This window comes from Narcine bancroftii, chromosome 9 (genome assembly GCF_036971445.1).
Source record: "Narcine bancroftii isolate sNarBan1 chromosome 9, sNarBan1.hap1, whole genome shotgun sequence".
Lineage (NCBI taxonomy): Eukaryota > Metazoa > Chordata > Chondrichthyes > Torpediniformes > Narcinidae > Narcine > Narcine bancroftii.
This window is the reverse complement of record NC_091477.1, coordinates 37029309-37054674: the sequence shown is the minus strand read 5'-3', so window position 1 is coordinate 37054674 and position 25366 is coordinate 37029309. Positions and strand designations below refer to the sequence as shown.

Genomic DNA, 25366 nt, shown 5'->3' with positions numbered 1-25366 from the left:
ATGTCTCAGACACTGTAATTTTTCAAATTCAGTGACTCATGTTGTGTTGTTAAATGCAGCACCCATTCTGAGCATCTACATTCTAGAGCCTGAGGTGAATGTCTGTTCATTCGATTACTTAATTTTTTGCAAATCTGTATTAAAGCGGAGTTTGATCCAGGGTACTGATTATTTTGTTGTTTTGTCGTTGGCAAGAGTGAAGCCATTTTGTTCAATTCCTGAAAAACATCTGTGCCTATCCATAAGGTTATCTATTTATTCTATTTCTTTCTCATATGCAAGAATATCAGTGTAATGCCCCACAATTAGTTGCATTAAACTGTGCTCAAATCCTATCTCAATTACCAAGTCTGTCCAGTTTCACTTATAAATACTCTGTAGTCAGTGAAATTCTTCTTTGCCACCTTCTGGTACATTTGTCACACCTTCTGAATGACATCACTGATATCAGGAAACTCATTTTGACTTGCTGGCAGTGATCTACATAAAAACCCATTCACTTATACTTGCTTCTTTGTGGAGGATATGAAGAATGTTGAAACAAACATTTATCAATGTTGGAAGTAAAACACTAAAGTCTGCAGACATCGTAATTGAAGTCAAAACACAATGCTGGAGAAACTCAGCAGGTCAAACTGTACTTTATGTAGCAAAGATAAAGATACATAACCAAGATTACAGGCCCTTCATCAAGGTATGAACAAAATATAGGCAGGCGCCCAAAGAAACTGATGGGAGGGGGGTAGGTTGTGTGGAGAAGGGGCAGGAGGAGGAGTACAGTCCCACAGGCAGGAGGTAATAAATGTTTGCTTTTAACATACTACACTTATTCCACACTCTTTCACATGTTAACTTCAAAATTCTCTTTCTTCTGTACAAACATATTCCTTCTTCTCCTCCCCTACCCCTGCACCTTCCGCATCCACTGACCCTGTCATTTCCTCCACGAGCTCTTGCCCTTTTTGCATTCTTTATTATTTCAAGCCTGCACTGTCTCATGTCCTCATCTTAAAATCACTGGTAGATAACTCATCCAAACAGGGCTGGTGTGTTCCATTTATTAAAAGAGGGGGTGAATGTAGTGATATGATTATGTGCATTGGCTGGCCCGCCCTCCAGGTGTCTTCCTGCCTTCGCTCCTCCCTTAGTGCTGCCCATGTGACCTCAGGCCATAAAGGTAGAATCCCCTCTCCTTCCCACTCATTTCCTAGCCTTGGACCCGGGCCAGCAGTATCTAGTCCAATAAAGCCTATTGTTTTCCTCAGTTTTTGTCTGTGTTATTATTGGGGTTACTGATAGAGTCTTTCACTTAAATGATTGAATTTTGCAAATATGCTGTCCCTATTAAGATGATTGACTGTTTTATGTACTTTGCATTCCAAGCAAAATAACTTCATGATGAGTTTAACCATGAAATCAGTACAAGTAAATAGAAGGATTTAGTTCAAAATTTTGTTCAGCTTTGTGTTAAGCTTGGTCTTTGCTTTTTCACAATAATCTCAGAACTGAAAAAAGAAGTTTTTATCTAGGTTTCAACTCAAAAAAAGAATTCAATAATTTCCAAGCTCATTTATTCTCCTCCAACTTTCTACAAAAATCTCCATGATATTCACATCCCATTTCACTCCAGCTCCCAGCAGGTGAGAACTTTACTATGGTCCATTGTTGAATAGCAAGGAACTGACATTGTTCTTTGACAGGAGCATACAGGCAAATGCCCCTATCTCCTGAACAGAATAAAAGCTGGTCAGGGGAAAAAAAAATGAGCAGTAAAGGCCCCAAATTTCAAACAGTTTAGTGATTCTCTAGTTTCAGTCCATACTGGGATCCTCAGCTCCAAGCTTCAGAAGGAGTTAACTGCAAATTCTCAAAAAAAACCTTGATTGAGGTGAAATAAACACATCAGGCTAATCCAAATTTTTATCATTTATTTAGCGAACAAAATGCAGCTATTATCCATGAACAAACAATTGTGGGGCTCTATGTCAGCTGAGGAAAATAATGTTCATAATCATTAAAATAAATGTCATAATTTACATGTGTTTATCTGTGAAATTATCATGGCACCCATTTAGAACAATGTGCACAAGATCTACTTCAATAATACATCTTATCGGCAGTTTCTCTTCTGTAGAGCTTTACCATTCAACAATTCAAAATGTACAGTGAATCAATTGTTCAAAACAGTACACAGAGAATGAGTATGAAAAATCTCATCTGTGCAAGAAAAGAAAATCAAACAAAAGATAAATGAGCAAGAGATAGACGTCAATTTTATTCCAAAATCCGACTTTTGAATATCAATCAGGGTCACTGCAAATTTACTCCCCAAAACATTATGATTAATGGATTATATCACAAGCGTTGCATAAAATAATGGAGATATGATCCCACAGCTGACAGTCATTTGCAGAACATCCATAGAGATACATGTAGCTTTCTTAACATGATATGATGTGAAACCACTACTAACAGATTGTGTGATTAAATGCTTGTATACTTCAGTAGGTAGCTTCTTTCTTCAAAAGGATGTTTAGATTTGCTTAAAAGAGCCTTGCTTGCTTTTTCAGTTCATTTCTTTTCCATAATGCAAGTCGATCAAACTCCGGAAGTGTCATTCCAAACACACGGTAGAAATCTTCTGGTGATAAGTGACGCTGAATTTATAAAAAAAAAATGAAATCCCGTAAACCTGTTAGCAATTACTGTATAGTAAAGTCGACACATTGCTTTTAAAGTGTAATATACTGCAGATGTCTGTGCTCTTAATATACCACATGTTATATCAAACATTAGAAAGCAGTGCAAACTCTACTGCGAAAAATGGTACCCACCATATTAGGGAGTAAATATTTAACTCAATTGTAATCAACTTCATTTAAAAATGTCAGCAATTCTTTCCTGCTCTTGTGGTATCTCTTTTTCCCTGATATTAACTTATGAAATATGAGAATATGAAGATCATCAGCTCATTGCAAAGTCATTGGTCTTTTTGTAAACTGGATCCCTGTAAATACACGTCGAAAGAACCAAAGACTTGTTGATCCAAACCAAGGCTTTTATTAACTAAAAGACTGGAGCATATCACAAGTAGGTCGATCAGTCCAGAATGACCTGGTCTGGCTAGGTGCAATCCTTTAAGACCTGCCAGTAGGTGTCGCTACACTCTCAGCCAATCACAGTCATCCTACACTACACATTGGTGATAGAATCTGTACTATCACAATCCCAAACTTATCAGTTCAAAAGACTTGACTCTATTGATTTAGAAAAGCCAGATGAAAGTGATGACCTGGAATGGACATCCATCATAATGTAGACTGCTGACATCGCTTAGAAAGCTCCATAAAGGCTCTGAATACTATTCAGAAGACTGTTGCAGATATGATCATTAGTACGTGATGCATCTATCAAAATCCTATGAAGTTTCAAGAACACAAATGGATGAACATAAAGATATTACTCCTTCATGTTCCTTTATCCCAATAAATCAAATGATACAAAACAAAATGGGAGAGGCAATTCATTGGCTTCTACTGGGAGTAAAGTCCTGTGGAAGTCGATTGAAAGAATGTAAAATGTTTTCTGCCTGTTTAAGTAATCCATGGGGGTTATCAAAATTGGTTTTAAGTTGAATTTAAATTGGTTCATGTGTAGAATTCTGTTAACTAAATCTGTTTTAGTTCCAAACTTAAAAATTTAAACTCCACAAGCACAAGCAGATTTCCTTTCATAAATTTATGTATATTGATGGAAAACAATTTCATACATATGGATTTTTGTTTGTTGTGTGTTTGAGCACCTGGTTCTGTATACATGAATACAGAAACAGTATACCTTCTTGGATAGTACAGAGCCTCAATCGTTTTACATGACTCACCTCTAATCTTGTCCTGTCAACATCTTTTGGCAACTTATTCCGACCTCTGGTGGTTACCATCAGCAGATGAAATGGATAAATCTAGAAAGTAGACAACTCAATTGTATTACAAATGTTTGACTTGGAAAGATATGAATTAGACTACTGTATAGGCCACAGCGTAAATATTCATTACCAGCAAGCATCATAAAACAGTGAAGACCCTTTTGTATAAATACAATCAATGCAGCATTTCTTTTAAGTTTCTATCACAGAAGCCCCTAAAATGAACAATGTAATTCTTCAATTTTATATTGTGGTACAAGGAAGCAAGCTGTGTGTGTGTGTGTGTGTGTGTGTGTGTGTGGGGGGGGGGGGGGGTAATCTATATTTTAGCAGAAAAAAATTGGTTCACAGAGAGACTTTTGCAGGGAGCTCTGTGATTAATTTTCACTGGGAAATTGAACAATGAAAACTTGGGGATTAACTGAAAGTTGAACAATATCTGCAACTGCCCTTCTTAATCCTTTGTGCATCAGACCTGCCATGTGTCAAACACAACACCTGTTTGGCTGCTATCTCTGGGATTCTATGTATGCATCTGCCCTCTCACAAAGAAGCAGATTTTTACAGCACTTGGTTCGGTATAACCTCAAGCTTGAAACTGAGGTTTTAGCTTAGGTCAGTCCTCTTCATTTAATAGCTCAGCCTGCTTGGCCACAGCACCCTTGCTATTTATTGGAGATGTTCTCCACATCTCCTAGCTCACCATCCTTGCCCTACCCACCCCTTGAACTCCCCTTCTGCTGTTCTGAGCCACTTCTATTCCCCAGAATTCCCTGTACATGGAGGAATCTAGCTTTCTTTGCAGTCTCCCGAAAGGTGAAGCAGATGAAGGAGAAAGTCTTTCTGAAAGCGAAGTCTATTCAGTAGGAATGTGATACATTGGGTTTATTTTGTGCTAAGTTATTTTAGCGAATTATCAGAAAGAAAATTGATGTTACTGATGTATGCTTAGATGTTAGTGTCATAGCACTTGAGGGTGTGGTTGCTTGCAGTCCCAAAAGTCATCAAGCCACACATACAGGAATCCTTAAAGTTGAAAGCCAGAGAAAAAAAGGATTCTGGTTTTAAATGGAGCAAGGAAATTTAAAAATGCAGGAGACTGATGGTGAAAATGTACTAGGTTTTGATACGGTCGTTAATGAGATAGTGCACGCAGTTCTAGGTTTCATTATCGGGCAGATGTTGAAAGTCTTAGAAAAAGCAAAGCAAAGATTCACTGGAAAAGAAAATGGAATGTTAAGAAAAGTTACAAAATTTGGGCTTATCAAACCAAGGTAGACCAGGGGCTAAAGTTTAAAAAAAATGAAAGGAATGGAAAGGGTAAATAGTCAAAGATTCCAGTGATTGGGAAATATCATGGAAGGACAAAATGATAAATTAGATATCCAGAGTTATATGTGCTTGAAAACATTGGGATTGTTTACTATTATGGTAGGTTCTACGATGCTATTTTTAAAGGACTTTGCATGAAAATCTATAGGATAAATGCAGAGAAATCAGTCCATGGTACTAAGATGCAATCCAACAGGTTACCTTGACACAGCCCAGTTGTTGCTGTCAAAATGTAAATTCAATCATTTCGGATAGCAAGCATCCAAACCGTCATCACAACTTGAAACTCTGTCTTACTTGAGGTAGGTTATTTAGATGGTTGACAGAATACCAATTTTTAATATGAATTCAGAACAATTTCAAATGGCGGATTAGGTTCTGATAAATGTAAGTAATAAATTTACTTGGGATGTGCTGCAGTAGAGAATAACATCACAACATCAGCACTAACTCTCTAATAGAATTACATAAGTCCCAAATGACCAAATTCATCATACATCATCAACAATGTAATGGACTAGATTTTGCAGTAACGTCCACAGAACTATTGGTGTTGACAATCATTACTCTGCAAAATTGAAAGAATTTGGGATTTCTGTTCATGTGTAGATATCCTGAAGATTCTCTCTGTGATTTAATGCTCCCTTGCAGGCTATGCTGTTTGCAATACTCTCCATTGCAATCAGGAGAATTCATTTGACATTTTTTTTAATGTATTTATGGAAACAATTCTCATAATTTGTTTTTATTCCTGTTGAATTTTTAATAGCATAAAACCTGTCAAGCTATCTGATTCTAAAAATTTAGACTTCCCTCGTGAACTTAGAAAAATACAGCACAGTACAGGCCCTTCAGCCTCGATGTTGTGCCAACCCATATATTCCTTACTTAAAAAAAGTACTAAACCCTCCCTACCCCAAAACCCTCTATTTTTCTTTCATCCATGTCTAAAGAGTCTCTTAAATGCCCCCGATGTTTCAACCTCCACCATCATCCCTGGCAAGAGATTCCAGGCCACCACAACTCTCTGTGTAAAAAAAACTTACCCCTGATGTCTCCCCTAAACTTCCCTCCCTGAACTTTGTACATATGTCCTCTGGTGTTTGTTGATCCTGGGAAACAGGTTCTGGCTCTCCACCCTATAGACCGCCATCAAGTCTCCTCTCATCCTTCTACGCTCCAAAGAGATAAGTCCCAGCTCTGCTAACCTTGCCTCATAAGACTTGTTTTCCAATAACATTTCAACATTTAACTTAAGTATACTTAATTTTTCTTGTATATTAATTTATCCTATTTCTCATTCTTCTTTAATCATATGTGCAGTGTAAAAATTTTCTATAGTACTCTAAATAGGTTTGCAATGCTTACTGAAAATATGCTGCATGCTTCTTGGAATTTGCACAATTTATCAGCCAGCTTGAGGATATTACAGCAACTGCAGACATCCTTGTGGCACCACATATTAATGGAATCACCATATAAATACACAGATGTATAAAAGGAATACATGACAAATACCGTCTTTGCAACCATGTGATTTTCTAAAACTGTGTAAAATTATGATACAAGGTAACTTTTGTTAAACAATGTAAATACACATTTACATGAGAACATAATTTAGAAATCAAATGCTACTTATAGGTACTGTGACGGAATCACGCAGAAATCACTTTTTTTCTCTCATTGTTGCCGCATCACAGTTATCCAAGGCCACAGCTGTAGTTCTTACCTTGTATTCTGTGATAAAGAAGAATTTTTACTTGAAACAGAACAATAAATAAAACCATATTTGCACTTTCATAAATAACTAAGCCTACTCCCCAAGTTTAAAATTCATCGTTGTTTCTGTATATAGCTTCACAGACATTAAGGGAGATGTTCACAGTTTACACAGATGCTAAAGAAGATATAATTACCAACATTTTTAACATTGTGGAGTCTTTGACTTTTTACAGTTCCCAACTGATTCACTTTTCCATTCTCATAAAAATTGAGAACAACATTACATTGTCCCTTTAACAACTCTGACAATTTGCTATTTCGACTACTGATTATATAATGGTGAAGGGAAGGAGCAATATTTCCTTTCAATTGTTAGAGGTCCCATTACTTTGGCAGTGCTTTCAGCAGGTTAAAAATGATAGTACAGTACAACGTGCCAATGAGTAAGCATAAAACATTTCGTACTGTAATGACCTTACCTCTCATTCCCCAGTTAACAGAACTGTCATTGTCATATTGGAAAATGTCAGCACTTTGAGGCTAAAAGAAATTGAGAGAAAATAAAAATACCTGTCAGTTATTTGCAGCTTTAGATCTTGCTCATCTAAGAAGCATTGAAAATTAGATTTCAGAAGGAAGTCATTATGTCCATGCCAGCCAAGAACAGATTACAGATCAATCCCACTTCTCAACTCTTATCCTCATCTTCATTCCAGCAAAACTTCTGGGATTGAATGAAATAAATTTAAAATTCTCTCCTCTAATCGTTCCCCCAGCCAACAAATCTGTGCTCACTAACTTTTACATTAAAAGTAGGTCCTTCTGTTATATCAAGTTCATCCTGAAATGACTCAATCCATGCTAACACTCTTCCTTCAAAACCTTAGCTTCTTAATTTAAGCAACAGCCTCTTGTGCAGCACTTGTTTCGTAAAATACATGGAGATCCCCCTATAATATCCTCAAAAAAAACTGTCCAAATTTGTCAACCTTTCAAAAAAAACCATGTTGACAAGTTTTCTAAATGACCAGTTATTTCCTCTTGATTGACTCTTGCATCTGCAAAAGGTGTTAAACTAACTACCTGTAGCCCAAAATACCCCACCTTCTGACTTCCACCCTTTTTGAATAAGGGAGCCACATTGACTTTTTCCAGGCTCTGTGCACCCGCCTGAAATGTAGTCAATTTTCAAAATTTTCAACCAAAGGGAGTACTATTTCTGTAGTCACTTCCATTAAAACTTTTTGGATGTGGACTGTGGATCCCAAAGATTTGTCTGCCTTCGGTCCAATAGTTTATCCTTTGTGATTGGAATTTTTTACGTTTTTCCCTGTTACTTGAAATGAGCTCATGTATTATTTTAGGGATAATTGCAGTGGAATTGATTTAACATAATAAAATAGATTTAACATAATAAAATAGATTTAAAATATATGCCCATTTTATTCCTGTTATTAATTCTCCAATCTCATTCTGGAGAGGTCCCACACCTACATCAATAACTCTGTATTGGAGAGAGTAGAGAGCACCAAGTTCCATTTTAACTAGTGACCCATCATGGACACACATTTCCTCACTTGTCAGGAAAGTGCAACAGTGACTGCACTGAGGTCAGCAAGGCTATCGGCCACCAATATGTCAACCTTCTTCAGGAGCTCTCGTGAGAGTGTCTGGCCGGCTATACCACAGTGTGGTACTGTTACTGTAGAGAAATAGAGTGGAGGTCAATCCACAGGACCAAAAGAGTGGCAGTGAGGATCACTGGAATCTAGGTCCTTCCCTCCATTGATGTAATCTACTGGGATTGTTGTCTGAATAGGGTGTGCAAAATCATTGTGGACCACTTCCACCCTGTAGACAGCATCTTTCAGCTGCTCCCATTGGAAATGTGATACTAGAGTATCACAACCAGCACGTCCAGACTGAGAAACAGCTTCTTTCCAGAGAGAATGCTGAACGACCAAAGGAACAGCACATAGTAACCACCTGAGACTCTCATATTCAGAAAGCCTAATTTATCTATTTATTTATTTGTACGTGTGAATACACCTGTACTTGATCTGCATATGTATTTTGGTCTATATATGTGTAATGTCTGGTTGTGTGCCTACAGGTTTTGCACCGAGGACTGGAGAATGCTGCTTCATTGGGTTATATTTGTCAAATCAGATGACAATAAACTTGACTTGACATTAGCTGCCTTCTTCCTACTTATACATCCACAGTTTTGATATTACACACAATTTTCTCTCAAAACGAATTTTCTTCCTTCTTTTTTTTTAGTCGTGCTGCTGGATCAGAAATACTTCCCAGTTCTATAGCCGATGACCAGCCCTTGCCATTTTTTATGCTGTAGTTTTCAATTTAACATTATTCTTGACCTCCTTTATCACTGATGGTGTCCTGTTCTGATGGAATCCAATTTTAATTGGGATAACTTTCTGCTATGCTATGGTGAAGCTGTATAAACGCCAGGCATCATTTCTCCACTGGTCTGTCTCTTTCCTTGTTTTCCCAGTCTGCTTCAGATAACTCGTATCATTATAATTATCCCTATCTAAGATAATGCTTTTGGTCCTGTGATGTATGGCTTCAAAATGCATCCAAAAACATATCACACTGTGACCATTTTTACCTCCCAGAAGATCCTTAAAGATTTGAGATTCTTTTATTGTCACGTACAAAATTTGTTTTATTTTTGTCGCCCTGTAAAGGCACACAAGGAGTCGCTACAAGTTCAGGACTATCAAGATGAGAAAGGGAAGCAAGAGGTTCCCTCTAGAGACATCAAATGTCTGTGGAACCTACCACAGCTCTGATGCCACCACCCCTGAACTATGGGGATCGCAGTCCTTCAGCATCTCACCTGTGGCCAAAGAAATTTGGAAAACTGATCAAGGCCTTGCTTCTTTTAATAGCCTGCATCTTAACTTTGTTTCCAATCTCTTTATTGAGTTGTATACAAGAGGAGAGATACATTATTACATGTATTTATGTGTGTAAGAAAAAGAACATATTAGTATTTAACAAATATATGTTAACCGTAAGTTTATTCTCCTGTTGTAAACCGAAAGAATTTTTTTTTATTGCAAGAACTAAAAAAAGAAAAAAAAAGGGACTGGGAAGTCCATTCTGAGAGTAAAGTAGGAAAACAAAGGGTTTCCTGTTTAAAACCATATTTACCATAGGAGAGAATCCAGTATAAAAATGTTATTCTTAAGCTATACAGAAACATTGAATAAATGGTCAGCAAACTTCAAATTTAAAAGATGTATCAAATGTCCGACTCCTAATTTTCTCCCAAACTTGACAGCAGAGAGCCATTGAAATAGAGTAGGTGGGTTATGGTCCTTCCATTTAAGTAGCATGGCTTTTCTCACCAACAACGTTGAAAACCTGCATCTTCTCTTGTATTGGAGACACAGGTTGCCACATTATCTTCAAGATAAACAACAGTTGACCTGTTGCAAATTTTCCTGTCTTATTCAGCTGTTTGAAATGACAATTTTAAATTTTGGATAGAACTTTCAATTTTCACTGTCATAAATGAATGATGTAAACTGACAACCTTCAGGTCAGTGAAACAGTAGCCATGCTGTGATTGTAGTAAATGTGCAAAATTGCTGGAGAAACTCAGCAGGCCCCTCATGTCCATAAGAGGCAAAGATATATAATCAACACTTCAGGCCAAGGTATGGTTTAGATAACCCTCAAGTCATCTCAGTGTGAAATCTTAATATGAATTAAATGGAGTGCAGAAAATGAAATGACAATATTATATCTTCAACAGAGATGGATGTAGGGAGCTGATATTTATTCCGTATATACCTCTATCCAATTGTTCATCCCTCTCTCAGTAATATACATTGATTGAAATCTTACCCTGTGCATTCCATTTCTCATGTAGGCAGGAAGAGAAGCAGACTTGGAAATCAGTGGATCTGTGATACACAACACAACACTTTTTCAGCTAACTGACATGCATTATTGGCAACAAGAATGAAACAACACTGTCTCAGTGAATCAATGAAAAATGACTGAAACTCAGGAATGGGAAACATATTTCATGATTTTTCTCAAGGTTGGAATTCCAACCAACAATGCCTTAATTGGAAAATCCACTGTATCTTTGCCTGACGACACTAGATGGCGCTTAAAGTTAAAGTGTAGAATAACCTTATTGAGGCAGGCAGGATGGGTGGATGGATGGATGGATCAGAAATTTGATGAATTGCTCTTGTTTAACATAGAATGGTCTTTGCTCACTTAATGACTAAGATACAATGCACTAAAATCTTATAGAAATAATGATAGGGAATAATAATACGACTTTACAAGAAAGGTAAAACATTTTATATGTGAGCCCGACAGAAAACCTAAATATGTGTTCTTTACACAGATAGTTATAATTGGGAAACAGAGCTTTCCCACTGCAAAGCATCCTAACCCCATAATTTTTTTTGTGACCCAACCCCTACACTTGAAATGCAGTGTTGAAGAGATGCGTTTAATATCTATAAGAGCAGCAGATGTCCGTAGGAAATGTAACATGCACAATACCAGCAGGGGAGAAGGATCTGGGTATCAAATAAAGGGAGGCATGCAGTCCACAAGTATGTTCAACACAGGATGAAGAAAGCAACATCCAAGCAAATTTATTTCATCTAATCCCTGAAAAGGAATCTTGTTATTGAAAACATGATGATTATATTAAAAAAAGCCATAAAATAGATACACCATGGTCAAGAAAATTATTTAAATAAGTGATATAGAGGCCAATAGCATAACAGATCATTGCTTTTAGAAAAGTAAACCATTATCTGTTTATATTACATATATCATATGACTATAAGATAAGACCATAAGATACTGGATCGAGTTCGCTCCACCATTCTATCATGAGCTAATCCATTCTCCCACTCAGCCCCACTCCTCTGGGCTCCTTCCCACAACCTTTTCAGACACCTATCCATCTCTGCCTATAATACACCTAACCTGACCTTCACAGCCGTCTGTGGTAGCAAATTCCAGAGACTCACCACTCTCTAGCTAAAGAAATTCTTTCACATCTCTGTTTTAAATGGGAACCCTTCAATCCTGAAGTCATGCCCTCTTGTCCAAACCTCTCCTACCATGGGAAACAACTTTGCTAAATCTACTTTGTCCAAGTATTTCAACAGTTGAAATGCTTCCATGAGGTCCCTCCTCATTCTTCTGAACTCCAAGGAGTAAAGTCTAACGTTCCTCATATGCTAATCCCATCATTCTTGTGAATCCTTTTTGAACCCTTTCCAATGTCAGCCCATCCTGTCTTAAATAAGGCACCTAAAATTGTACCCTGTACTCCAGGTGAGGTCTCACCCATGCCTGAGAAAACCTTAATATCAAATCCCTGCTCCTATTCCTCTAGATATGAATGCCAAAATTGCATTCACCTTCTTCCCAATTCCCTTTTCACCTTTGAAGTTTGTATTTTCTCCCCATCCAAATAATAATCTGCCCTTTTATTCCTTCTACTAAGTGCTTGACCGTACACTTCTTTGCCCATTCCCCTGATGTATACAAGTCACTCTCTGCAGCTTCTCTGTTTCTTCCTCACTACCTGGCCCACCACCTATTTTTCTATCAACTTAGCCACAATCATGAACATACAACTTAAAAAGGTGTGGCCCCAATACCAACCCCTGCAGAATACCACTTAACCAGTAGCCAACCAGAATAGAATCCCTTTATTCTCTCTCTCTGTTTTCTGCTGATCAGCTAATGCTCTACCCATGTTTGTATCTTTCCAGTAATTCCATAGGCTCTCATCTTGTTAATAAGGCTCGTGTGCATCACCTTGTCAAAGGCCTCTTGAAAGTCCAAATATTCTACATCGATTGCATGTCCTTTGTCTAGCCTGCTTGTTGTTTCCTCAAATAAAATCATGTTAGGTTTGTCAGGCAATATTTTCCTTTAAGGAAACCATACTGACTTTGGCCTATCTTATCATGCACCTCCAGATACTCTGTAACCTCATCCTTGACAATCGACTCCAATGACTTCCCAGCCCCTGATGTTAGGTGAACTGATCTATAATTTCCTTTCTGCCATCTCCCTCCCTTTTAAATAGCAGAGTGCCTTTTGCAATTTTTATGTTCTCTGAATCTATCGAGTCTTGGATGATCATTACTAATGCCTCCACAATCTCCACAGCTAGTTCTTTCAAAACCTGAGGATGCATTCCATCTGGTCCAAAAGACTTATCTACCTTAGGACTTTCAGCTTCCCAAGCACTTCCTCTCTGGAGATTGTAACTGCACTCACCTCTCTTCCCTGACACCCTTGAAAGTCCAGTATATTGCTATTGCCTTCAACAGTGAAGAATGATACAAAATACTCATTCAGTTCATCTACCATCTCCTTGTCTCCCGTTACAATTTCTCCAGCATCTACTGTTGCCTTTTTAAAAAAAATTCTTTATAAAAAAATTCTTAATATACAGTATTTAAAAAAGCTTTCAGTATCCTTTTTGATATTATTTGCTAGCTTCCTTTCAAATTTCATATTTTTCTTCCTAATGACCTTAGATGCCTTCTGCGTGCTTTCAAAGGTTTCCCAGCCCACTAATTTTTGCTTCCTTGTCTAACCTTTCCTTTGCTTTTACTTCAGCTTTGACTTCTCTTGTTAGCTACAGTTGTGCCATTTTTCCTTTCAAATATTTCTGATTTGGAATATAACTGCTCTGCACCTTCCTTATTTCTCACAGAATCTCTAGCTATTGCTGGTCTGATGTCCTCCCTGCTAGTGTGCCTTTCCAATTAACTTTTGCCCAACTGGTTCATTAAACAATACCCAATCCAGAACTACTAGTTCCCTGGTCAGCTCAGCCACAACCTGTTCTTAGAATCCATCCTGGAGGTATTCGATAAATTCCTTTTCTTGGGATCCTGCACTAATCTGGTTTTCCCAATCAAACTGCATGTTGAAATTCACCATGACTGTTGCAACATTGCCATTTTTGTATGCCTTCTCTATCTCACTCTGTAGTTTGCATTCTCCTATCAGGGACTTGTTACCCTTACAGTTTCTATATCTTCTGATCCAATGTTTCTTCTCTCCAAAATTGAATTCCATTATTAATTGGCAGAACAAGCCTTTAACCTTTGCCTACCTTCCTGTCCTTTCCATACACTGTGCATTCATGAACATTTAGTTCCCAGCTGCAGTCATCCTTCAACCACGACTCAGTGACGACCACAACATTTACCTGCCAACTTCAATATAGTTTCCAAAGTACCCCAAGTTAGATCCTTAATCTTACACTTGCAACTTTGCCCTATTGACTGTCTCACAATCTTGCTATACAGGGCATTTACTTGTGTATCTTCTGCCCTATTCACTGCCCTCTTATTTTGGTTCCCATCCCTCTGCCAAACTAGTTTAAACCCTCCCCAACAGCACCAGCAAACCTGCCCACCAAGTTATTAGTCCCCCTCCCGTTCAGGTGCAACACAACCATTTTTGTACAGGTCCTACCTTCCCCTGAAGAGATCCAAATGATTCATGAATCTGAATTCTTATCTCATGCACTAATACTTCAGACAAGCATTCATCTGCCATAAATTCCTATTTCTGCCCTTACTGGCCCATGTCACTGATAGCAATCCTGAGATTACCACCCTTGAGCTCTTGCTTTTTAGCTTTCTTCCTAACTTCAGGACCTCATCCCTTTTCCTATCTTTGTCATTGGTACCAATGTGGACCATGACATCTGGCTGATCATCCTCCCTCTCCAGAATGCTAAGGTCTTCATTTGAGATTTTCCTGACCCTGGCACCTGGGCAACAACATACCATCTGGTCATCTCAATCTTGTTGACAGAGCCATCTATCTACTCCCCTAACTATCGAATCCCGAATCACTATAGCTCTTATCCTCTCTCCTTTCCCTTCTGAACTGAAGGGCCTGACTTTGCGCCAGAGACTTGACCACTATTACTTGTTCCTGGTTGATCGTCCCTTCCCCCCACAAAAGTATCCTAAATAGTTTGCTTATTATTGAGAGAAACAGCCACACAATCCCCTGTGCTGACTGCCTATTCCCCTTCCTTCTCCTAACAGTCATCCAGTTACCTGCCTCTTGCCTCTTGGGTGTTACTGTGTCCTTACAGCTTCTGTCTATCATCCTGTCTACCTTCTGAATGATCTGGAGCTCATCCAACTCCAGCTGCCGTTCCCCAACATGGTCTGTAAGGAACTGCAGCTGGGTGTCCCTCTTGCAGGTGTAGTCATCAGGGACACTTGTGCTGTCTCAGATTTCCTACAGGCTGATTCTGGAGCATACCACTGCCCTAGCTGCCATCTCCACTACCTACTCTTAGATATTAGGAAAATCTTATGTGACCTTACCTATGTCCTCAGATTCTGCTCACTGAAGCCTCTCGAGCCTTTTGAGCCATAGGCTCAAACTCTCCACTCCCTCTCTGGGCCACTCTCACACTGGCCACTCCAACAATGGCTGTTCCTTTTGTGCCTGTTTCACTTTTATTTGTTCCTGCTACTGAATAGTGATTTGATTGGCCCGCTAAAGCACTAGGCCTCGTGAATGCTCCTTTTTAATCTTTACTCCCTGATCAGTGTGCATCTCTCTCATGATGAATAGATTGGTTCACTAACAAATTATACAATGAAATGCAATGCACATTTAACCCAAGCAAAATGTAGTACAGTAGAGGAATATGTGATGAAATACAAAACATAACTATGTAATACTGTGATTACCGGTAAATGCCAATGCCTCAAAGCAACAAGTGCAAAGTTCCATTATCCAATTGTCCTTGTTGCCAAATAACAATTAAAATTTGCTGTTTACTTATTTTAACTGGCACTGATATAATGAAACATCTCCAACAGTTCTGCATCAAATGTTGAGAGTTTATAAAACTATTCAAATGCATTGGTCTGTGAAACAGTCATTGAAGATCAAAGGAAAGTTGATGGACTAAACCATGACTGCAAGAGTTGCCCTTGGAAAACTGTTCAACAGTAAATGGCCTTTAACTCACCACTGTCACCCATATGCATTCCTCGTGGGGCTGCAATCAGAGGATTAAATGGAAATTAGAATAAGGCAGTGGAAAATAAAACCTTTTATCTAACTGAACAAAGATATCAATCAGAGAATTTTATTTTTCATCGCAATCTGAGAGAGTGCAAATGATTGCATTTGAAATTGCTGAATTGAACAGCCAGTGGAAAATTGTTGCGAACAATCTTCTGGTGATTGTTCCTTTAGCAACTATTTTACTCATTGAAATATGCAATGAGTTATGTCTGTTCGAAAGACGAACCGATAACATTACTAACAGCCATTAGCCTAATTTGAATGGATTTAAAAGCATAACTAAATAGCAAATGTGATCACCCAACTTCTGCATTGCAGTGCACAGGTAAAGTAGACTGCTACATGCTACTGCCGGCACTGCAGTTGTCTCTCAATTGACAATCAAACCAGCACCTATCAGCCAGTGCATTCTGTGAATTCTTACTAAATGTACTAATCAGGCTACATAACTAAACAATCAGTATTGATTACATTAGGAATATAAAATGCTGCAAGTTTAAAAAAAATACAAAAATGTTAGTGCTTTTATATTTAGTCTTCTTCACCCAGAGCTCTGCCTTTTACACCTCAGCAATATCCAGCCCAAGCTTCTGCAAAACCTGCTGATGCTAAATGTTAAGAAAAAAAAAATGAAAACAGATTGGGACATCAAAGTGGTTGATGTTTTTCATTTTGTAGTGAAATTAACTTTATTTCTGCTCACACAATGCAATAGAGCTATATAAGAGACTGCAGTCCTCCCATAAACTAATATAGCATATTCATCCCAAAATTCACAGCCTCCTATTCAAAATAAGCTAAGTAACATTGCAAATTATAGATGCAATAAATTAATTCAAAAATGCTATACACAATAGAAATTATTTACATTATTAATTCTGTGCAAATGCAAATATGCTATCTTTACACATTTCATTGACTTACTATTGTATTCCAATATATGAATTCTGATTAGATCAGAATAAAAGCTAGATTCTCTTACAGATGTTGTCTGACTTTGTTCTTTTTGAATTATCTGCATTATTTCGATTGTCAGCATCTTCAATATTTTACTTTTATTCTATTCCAGTTTCTTGATCTGTAATGTTCTGGATCTTATTTTGACTTTCTTCAAAAAATAAAACCGCAGTGTAATTGGATGCAGATGAAATTTCTAAGATTGTGTGTAAATATTACTGATTCAGTTTTGGAAAAGTTCTTTAAGGTCAGACAAATAAAACAATGCAGGTCATTCATAAAGATATTGCCACATGGCTAATATTGTGAACAAGATATGGGAAGCCCAAATTGCTCATGCCATTCAATCTTCTGACAACTGAGGTGTCACTGTATGTTTCTTCCAACAGATTAATGTTCCAGCATCAAATGTGCATGTTAGTCAAAAAAAAACAATTAGCAAGTGGACCCAGTTCCATAAAATTACTTTTGAATGTCATATGTTTAAAAAAAAATCTATCCAGCAATAATTCTTGCCATAGAATTGAAAATAATCCTTCCTTCCATCTGTGTGGTTTATTTCAAAGTTCATATAGTAAAGGAACAAATAAAGCTAAGATTTAACTCATTTGCCGTCAGCTAGAAGTTCCATCACATTGAGATGTTGTTTTATTTAGTCTTTAAAAGTATCCCCTTGTTAGCTCTGAGCAGTGAAAGAAATCAACGGAAACCTTTCCGGCCCTACTCAACTGCACACTCTGCTGACTTTCTAGGCATTGTTGGAGTTTCTAAACACTGTTAAAAACATGGACATCACATTTGCACTTTCCAAACTCTGTTTGAAAATTACCATGTATTATCCACCAGCTTTAATTGCTTTAAAGACTAGATGTTAATTGGATGATTTCTGAATAAAACCAAAGTATTAACAAGATTTCTAGAAGTATAGAATGACTCAATTACATGACTGAACTGGTTTTAAGGAATTAGTCTATTGACTATTGACTGAGTGCTTGCTTACTGAAACTACTAATAAACGATTGTTGTTACTTACATCCATTGACTGGAGACTCATAACCGACATTCTGCAGATATTCTCTACTTGATGTGGAACTCCGTGTGGTCCAAGGGTCATTATCATATGTTCCTGATCGAGCTTTCATTTCCTCCTTCAGAATTAAACGATTAATGCCACTCTGAATCTAAAATAAAGGGAGCCAAAAGAATCAAATTGCATCTTTTTAAAATGTTTATTCTGGTTTTTTTATTAGATCTTGGGGAACACACCAATAAGCATTGGATATAACTTTATGACCAATTGATATGACTAGATAAAATTGATATCAATAGTTTTTAATATAAATAGTTGGATTCATTTAGCACAATATTATCATCCAAGGGAAAGCATGTTAAGAGAATGAAAATTCTGACTACTAGTTTATAATCAAATCCATGGCCTATAACACTTTATTCATTTTAATAATATTCTTCATAAAAAGGGATAAGCATGACTCTGCCAAATGAGACGACATTATTGACTTTTAAACCGAGCCATGATTGGAGGGTAATGACCAAAAATGTTGCAAATCTTGCTTTCAACCTCTGCTTCCAGGACTAGTTAGGGGATCTTCTCTATATAATTTATAATGAACTGTGAGTACAGAAAAGTTTCATTCAGACGGGAGATCCACAACAAACTTTTAATTTAGATATCTACTTGACAATTGCGATTTAAGACGTGTGAATGGATTTCTTTTTGACATGCACTATCCAATCAATAACTGAGATAATATTCATTTTTTTAAAAATTCTGTAAGTATGTTCCCACTGGCAACTAATTATCTGAAATGACATTCATACCCTCTGAATACCCTGGTCCCAAATATTTTGGCCATCATCCTCAGCACCAGAAGATCTTCGACTCCATCTCGAGGCTAAAAAAAACAGACATCTATCAGAAATAAAGTTCAGTTATCAGAAGATCAGCAGATGAACGAAGCACGACATTTCCAGCTTCAGTGTCCTCCCAATTCTTGCTGCATTTTTCATTTCAACAGTTCTCTAATTTCTCTAAGCTGTTGCCATGAAAACTACACTGAATCCATTAGTCTGAGTTATCAACCTTTCAATTCAGTCTTTTCTGCAAGTCAGTTATATTTACATTAATATTTGTTCTGTGCATCGATTCAGAATGCTTCATTAATATTTTTACTAACACCATAACTCTACGCAGAGGAGCAAACACAAGCTCTTTCCATCTTTCAGATCAGTTATTGGAGTTGAGCTTAATATCAGATATTGATATCCTCTTTATATTTAAGCTCAAATAATATGGCTAGGCTTGGTCTAACAGAAGGTTAGTTTTGTCCTTGACAATGACAGAAATTATTTGAAAGTGTATTTATCTTTGAGCAGAGATGCTACAGAATGCCCATTGTATCCAAGCATTACATTTGACTCAAATTACTCATTAAATTTATTATAACTAAAATTTACTCTGCCATGCAAGCCACGGACTAATAGTGATTAATTATGACAATGTTATTCTGTTAATCTTTGTAACAAAAGATTCGTGAACAATCAATGGGAGACAGCTGGCTCACAGATGTATACATTTCACGAAAGAGTAGACAGTTCAATTATAAAAGAGAGTTAATATTGCAAGAAGACAGTAAGTTTGAAAGTTAGATAAAACACTCAGAAAGTTAAAACAACTTAAAAATTGAATATTATTAAGTACTTAAAAGTGAAAATTGGAGGAAAATCTCTGATTTTAAACAAATGTTAGCCACCTCATTTAGAAATGTCTTTTCACATCGATCTATTATGCATAGAGTTTCTTGAAATAGGATTCAACTTTTATAATCTTAAATCCAAACCATTTAAAATGTACAAAGCAACAACTGGAATTATAAACAAGATTGCTTTGTCTATATTTAACTGTTACAGACACGTTAGCTTCACACCACAGAAGGACAGTCTGCACTATTGCAAGTTCACTATTTTCTTTCACTAGGATAACTGTGAATACGATCTACCAGTAACTATCTTTTGAATATATTTTTCTTATATAAATTTAATTATGTATATTATTTCAGTTTAAAAAAAAAATAAAGTACCTGTTTAACTGTAGCAAGTAAGATTTTGGTGTATACGTCCATTGTGCAATGTATATGACAATAAACTAATTCTCATCGTCATCCTTTATCATCAATATTTTCAAGTTTCAGATGACGTTATAAATGTAACAAAATTGTCACACTGGTGCTTTGTGGATCATCACCACTTCAATATGCCTCTGCACCTGTGAGAAAGTTTCATTCTATGTTCAATATTTAAAAACTTCAGCGGGCCTCTTCAAAAATTCAACATCAGCATTTCTAACTCCTCTGTTTGAGAGCTAGAGCTTCACAGGAGCAGGGTAGGATTTCATTGCCATTATTTCCCTACGTTGGAGCTTTCTTATGCGTGTCATTTTTTAATGACAAAATTACATAAATACATGAAGATTAACCACGAGATATTGTGCTTGAAGATCAGGACATTACTTAGTAGTCGGCCACAGCAATAGCTAGTTGTTAACTTTGTCTTGATTTAATTCATATTTCTATTTAAATTAGCTGGGAAATTCTGAATACTTATAGTTAACAATGCACAAGTTGTGTGTGGTGTAGATTTCACCACCCCACATTATGCATTGGCATAGAGAAATTAAATCTATTAACAAATTCAGATTGAGTTTACTCCTGCTACTCAACTTTAGCTTGCCGTACTTCGTTTATTTTGATGTTTGAAAGTTTATTTTGCTCTATAAAAATTTTGGCCAATCCAGCAGTAAACAGTAAGAGAAGAATGCAATGAAATCATATTTCCAGTTTTGATTTCTAATGGACAGAGCTGATGTGAATTATTTTTGTTTATTTTCAGGTGGTGTAATAGAGTTTTAGTTTCCTGCTTCAACACTCCTCACAACTGTTGTGGATTCTTATTACACATAAGAATTTTGAAGTGTTTCCATTAATTTAATACCTGCAATATTTTATTAAATATGCTAATCTGCCAGGAACTGTCTTGAGAATTTTGGAAGATCATCATAAATACATCTTCTGTAACTTCTGCCATTTCAAGACTCTGCGATGCATTCCACAGGACCAGGAGAGCTATTTTTCTTTAGTCCCAGCACTACCTGTTAGTGATGGAAAATATATCTAGGTATTTCTACAACTCAATTCGCCCATCGTGATTGAATGAAGATCTACCGGGACCAATGCCTGAAGAGGATGCACAAAATCAGTGAACCGGTGCGGACTCGAAAGGCCAACATGGCCTGTTTCCGCTCCGTTAATGGTTATACCCCCTCCATAAATCTTCGTCCGCGAAGCCAAGCCAAAGAAAGAATGGTTATATGGTTATAAAACACTTTAACATCCACCAACTTGGCACCTTACCTTTCGGTGAAGTTGGGTAATGCCAATACTCTGAATCTGACTGCTGGAAGATATCTGGAGAATAAGCCGCAGGATATCTTGCAGACTGTACAATATCTTCACTGGTTTTGCTTTTTGTTGCTATGTGTACATATTCTGAGAAATATACACACCAATGTTAGCATTTTACCTGTTTCATTCGCTTCAATAACTGATATATATACACTTTCCCCCTGTTCTTTACCAATTGTACCATTCATATGTTCTATCCCATTTCTTTCCTAGACAGTTCATATCAATCTCATTCTCACTTCACATTGACACAGAAATTATAAAACAATCAGCTGTAGCCGGTTTTCTCTTTCCTTCTGTTGCAGGCAACGCTGAGGAGAAAGTTTGTCTCAGTTAAACATAGATGACTCAGAAAATTTACATGCCACATAAGCTTTACAAACTACTAGATCATCTGTTGAGATAAAAATAAAATTTTATTGCATTTTGCTTCATGTAAGAATAACAAGTCTCAATTCCAGTAAATGTCAATATGACAATGAAATGTTTAATTTTATAAATTAGCCTCCATTGTCTATCATGTACAATTTGCTTCAGCAAAACAAAGCACACTGTGAAGGTAAATTATCTGCCTGCACATGTCCTAGACAAAGAAAATAAGAACATTCAAGTCTTCATAATATATTCACAAAGTAACAATGGCCATCAATGCACTTTCTGGCTCTACCAATAACTATCATAAAATATGTATTAGATACTGTGTAATGAAATGCAAATGTGCAACCAAGTAAATCCCAAAGATATTAAATTGGTTGGGCACCATTAGCACAGCTGAAATAGTCTGTATAAAATACATCACTCCATTCTAAATTATACAAATGAAGCCAAATTTTAATTAAGTTGTTTTATTGACCTGTCCAGAAAATGGCTGAGCAGTAGAAGATAGAAAAGAGGGATAATGGGCAGCTATTCAGGTTGGCACAAAGAAATTAGCGTACCATGCAGCGATCTGTGTCGGAATCTCAATTTGGATAGGAAGCCACATATCTAAGCTTGCTAATGAGTCTGGGACAGGCAGTGCAGTAAGTCCTCAAAATTGAAGCAATAACTTAGGAAGAAATTATGGGGCAGATATCAACATCACCAATAGTGCTGTTGGCCAATTATGCACCTTCGTAAAACCTCTTCTGATCAAACCAGCAGGAATTTGCAGAAGTTCTCAAAATTACCAAGGGACATCAGATCCAAACATTTAAAAAAATACTCTGAATGTTTCTAAAACATTCACAAATGTTCAAAAGTTATTAGAAACTTACAAGGGAACTTAAATAGGCCAATAAATAATTGGAGCAAATTTAAACATACAAAATCTAAATTAACAAGTCACTGAACATATAAAAACAAAGTGATCATTCTGCCTCCATAGCTCTGCAATGAAAATGTATTTAGCTGAAGGTCCGACTCCCACATTAAACTCCAGAGAGAACTCGAGCTGCCTTACTCTCAACCAAATAACAGCAATTTCCAGGCTTTTGCATTCATACTCACAAGCGTGGAAATCAATACATTTCTATCTATCACGTGGGCAACGATGGAGAATGCAAATATTTTCACTACAATTCTGCGGCCAAATTATTACATTTTCATTACTTTTTTAAAAAAAATTGCTTTTTGAATGTTTTCACTTGCCATGAACATTCAGAAGCATTCAAAGTTATTGACAGCTTTGACTTTAGATTAAGCCGGAAACATAGTTTACCCCTGTCTAAATTATTATAAAATGAGTAATTTTAGCCATTTCATCGAGAGGGCTTGTTCTAGCTGCTCACATTAATTGCAATGTGTACTCAAGATCCAGTGATGGAGAAGGAAAAAAAAAGACAGGTCTGTGCTAAGACAAATATCCAAGGCAATTGCTGTGGTCCACAACTGGCAGCAATTTTTGGCATGGGTGAAACAGGTATAATCCCAGAATGGTCAAATATGATAAGATATGGAGATGATAATAGATCTGGCATTACATGTGCATTGATTATAAAATATCATAGAAATATATACAAAATTAAGATAGGGGAGATACAACAAATTTCTCCCCACAGAAGAGGTGTCTAAAGCTAGAGGGCATAGGCTTAGGGAAGGCATTAGAGGTTAGAAGGAATCTGAAGAAGAATTTTTCTATCTGGAAATGGAAGGAATATGGAATGCACTGCCTGGGTGAGAGGCAGCAGAGTGAACAGTAGTGGACTAAGCACACAGCCCTGGGGGTGGGGGTAGGGGGGGGGGTCCATGCTCAGTGCGATGGTCTTGGAAGTGCTATTATTGATCTGGACTGCTTGAGGTCTTCCCAACAGGAACCCAAGAATCCACTTGCAGAGGGAGGTGTTTAGACCCAGCAGGGTATTAAATGCCAAAATGAAGTTGATGAACAGCAGTGAACATACAAGTCCTTATTTTCCAGGCAAGTGAGTGCTAGATAGAGGGCTGTCGTGATGGCATCGTCCATAGAGCAGTTGGGATGTGAACTGCAGGGGTTCTAGTGACGGGGGCAGCAGGAGCTTGATGTGCTCCGTAACGAGCCTCTCGTAGCTCTCGTAATGATGGACATGAGTGCGATAGTGCAGTGGTCATTGAGGCAGGTCACAGACAATTTCTTTGGCACAGGGACAATGGTGGTGGCTCTGAAGCACTTTGGGACCATGGCACTTCTCAGGGAAGTGATAAAGATGTTAGTGAGAACATCTGCTAGATGAGCCGCACATCCCCTGAGCCCTTTGCTGGGAATGTTATCTGGTTCAGCAGGATTTCATGGGTTGACCTTGTCTAATTTCCTAATTAAAAGCACTCTAGCTCAAGAATAAGTGGATACAGTAGCAGTCATTCCCAACGGGAAGAATCAGATAACCAGCCTTGTGTTTGTTACTTTATAATATTTTCTCTGTTGAATGGCGATTATGCTCATGTTTATTAAACTAGAATATAGTTAATTACTTTGTTTGGAAGATGTACTTATTAATGATCCATTTCTGCACTCTGAGTGTTTGGATATTTACTGAAATTTAATAGACTTTACGAATACTTCTCACATTTAGTTTCATTATGAAATCCTTTAATTTACCATTATTTGTCTGACTCCTAAAATTCTTAGTTCTGTTTTACTTTTCACAAGGTTTCGTTCTAAATCTATTTTATTTGCAGGACCTGCTCTTCTGGTAATAATAACAAGTAGTTCTACTTAGTAGTAGTAGTAGGTTTTATTTGTCACTTTAAGAGAAAAAAATGAGACGTTTCACGCAACCCGCGGTGCTACGTAAAAACATAACTACAAACACTGTAGGAACAGAAGCACCAGGTCCTGAAGAGGTTGCTGCGAGCGGAATGTTGCACTGCCATCTTGGGCCCTTAGTCGCCACTATCTCCCCGCAGGACAGTGAAGTATCAGAAAATTAAATTATCTCTCTTACACACACATCTCTAATTACACACAACTACTTAAAATGTATATTAAAAAACCCAGAGCCACAATGCATTGATTTTTAGGGGCTGAGTCAATGGTTGCAGAAGACAGGTCAAAATATGTCTTTAGGTGTTGAAATGGCCACTAGAGACCGTTCACCTGATCTGAAGAGACTGCTGCAGGCTACTCTTTGGCTTGGCTTCGCGGACGAAGATTTATGGAGGGGGTAAAAAGTCCACGTCAGCTGCAGGCTCGTTTGTGGCTGACAAGTCCGATGCGGGACAGGCAGACACGGTTGCAGCGGTTGCAGGGGAAAATTGGTTGGTTGGGGTTGGGTGTTGGGTTTTTCCTCCTTTGCCTTTTGTCAGTGAGGTGGGCTCTGCGGTCTTCTTCAAAGGAGGTTGCTGCCCGCCAAACTGTGAAACTACGATGCAGCAATCAAGGCTAGGTTTC

The 25366-nt window shown here is 37.4% G+C and overlaps 1 protein-coding gene across 4 annotated transcripts in view; it reads right to left on the bottom strand.

Annotated features, from left to right (window-relative positions):
• Positions 1-2249: 2249 nt before the first annotated feature.
• The window catches only part of ablim3 (actin binding LIM protein family, member 3), a 189904-nt gene continuing 166787 nt past the window's right edge, over positions 2250-25366 (bottom strand). For 2 of the 4 annotated variants that reach the window (XR_011344875.1, XR_011344876.1), the window contains 9 exons: positions 21469-21603; positions 18881-18954; positions 18075-18222; positions 16026-16055; positions 10862-10920; positions 7459-7519; positions 6928-6994; positions 3881-3961; positions 2569-2657 (listed from right to left, as the gene is read on the bottom strand). Coding sequence is in view for 2 of the 4 variants with exons in the window: in XM_069898820.1 (XP_069754921.1) it covers positions 2544-2657; positions 3881-3961; positions 6987-6994; positions 7459-7519; positions 10862-10920; positions 16026-16055; positions 18075-18222; positions 18881-18954; positions 21469-21603 (710 nt within the window). In the remaining 2 variants the exon portion in view is untranslated. Of the gene's footprint in view, positions 2658-3880; positions 3962-6892; positions 6995-7458; positions 7520-10861; positions 10921-16025; positions 16056-18074; positions 18223-18880; positions 18955-21468; positions 21604-25366 lie in introns of those variants that run through there. The other 2 variants (XM_069898820.1, XM_069898819.1) reach the window with 2 other exon arrangements.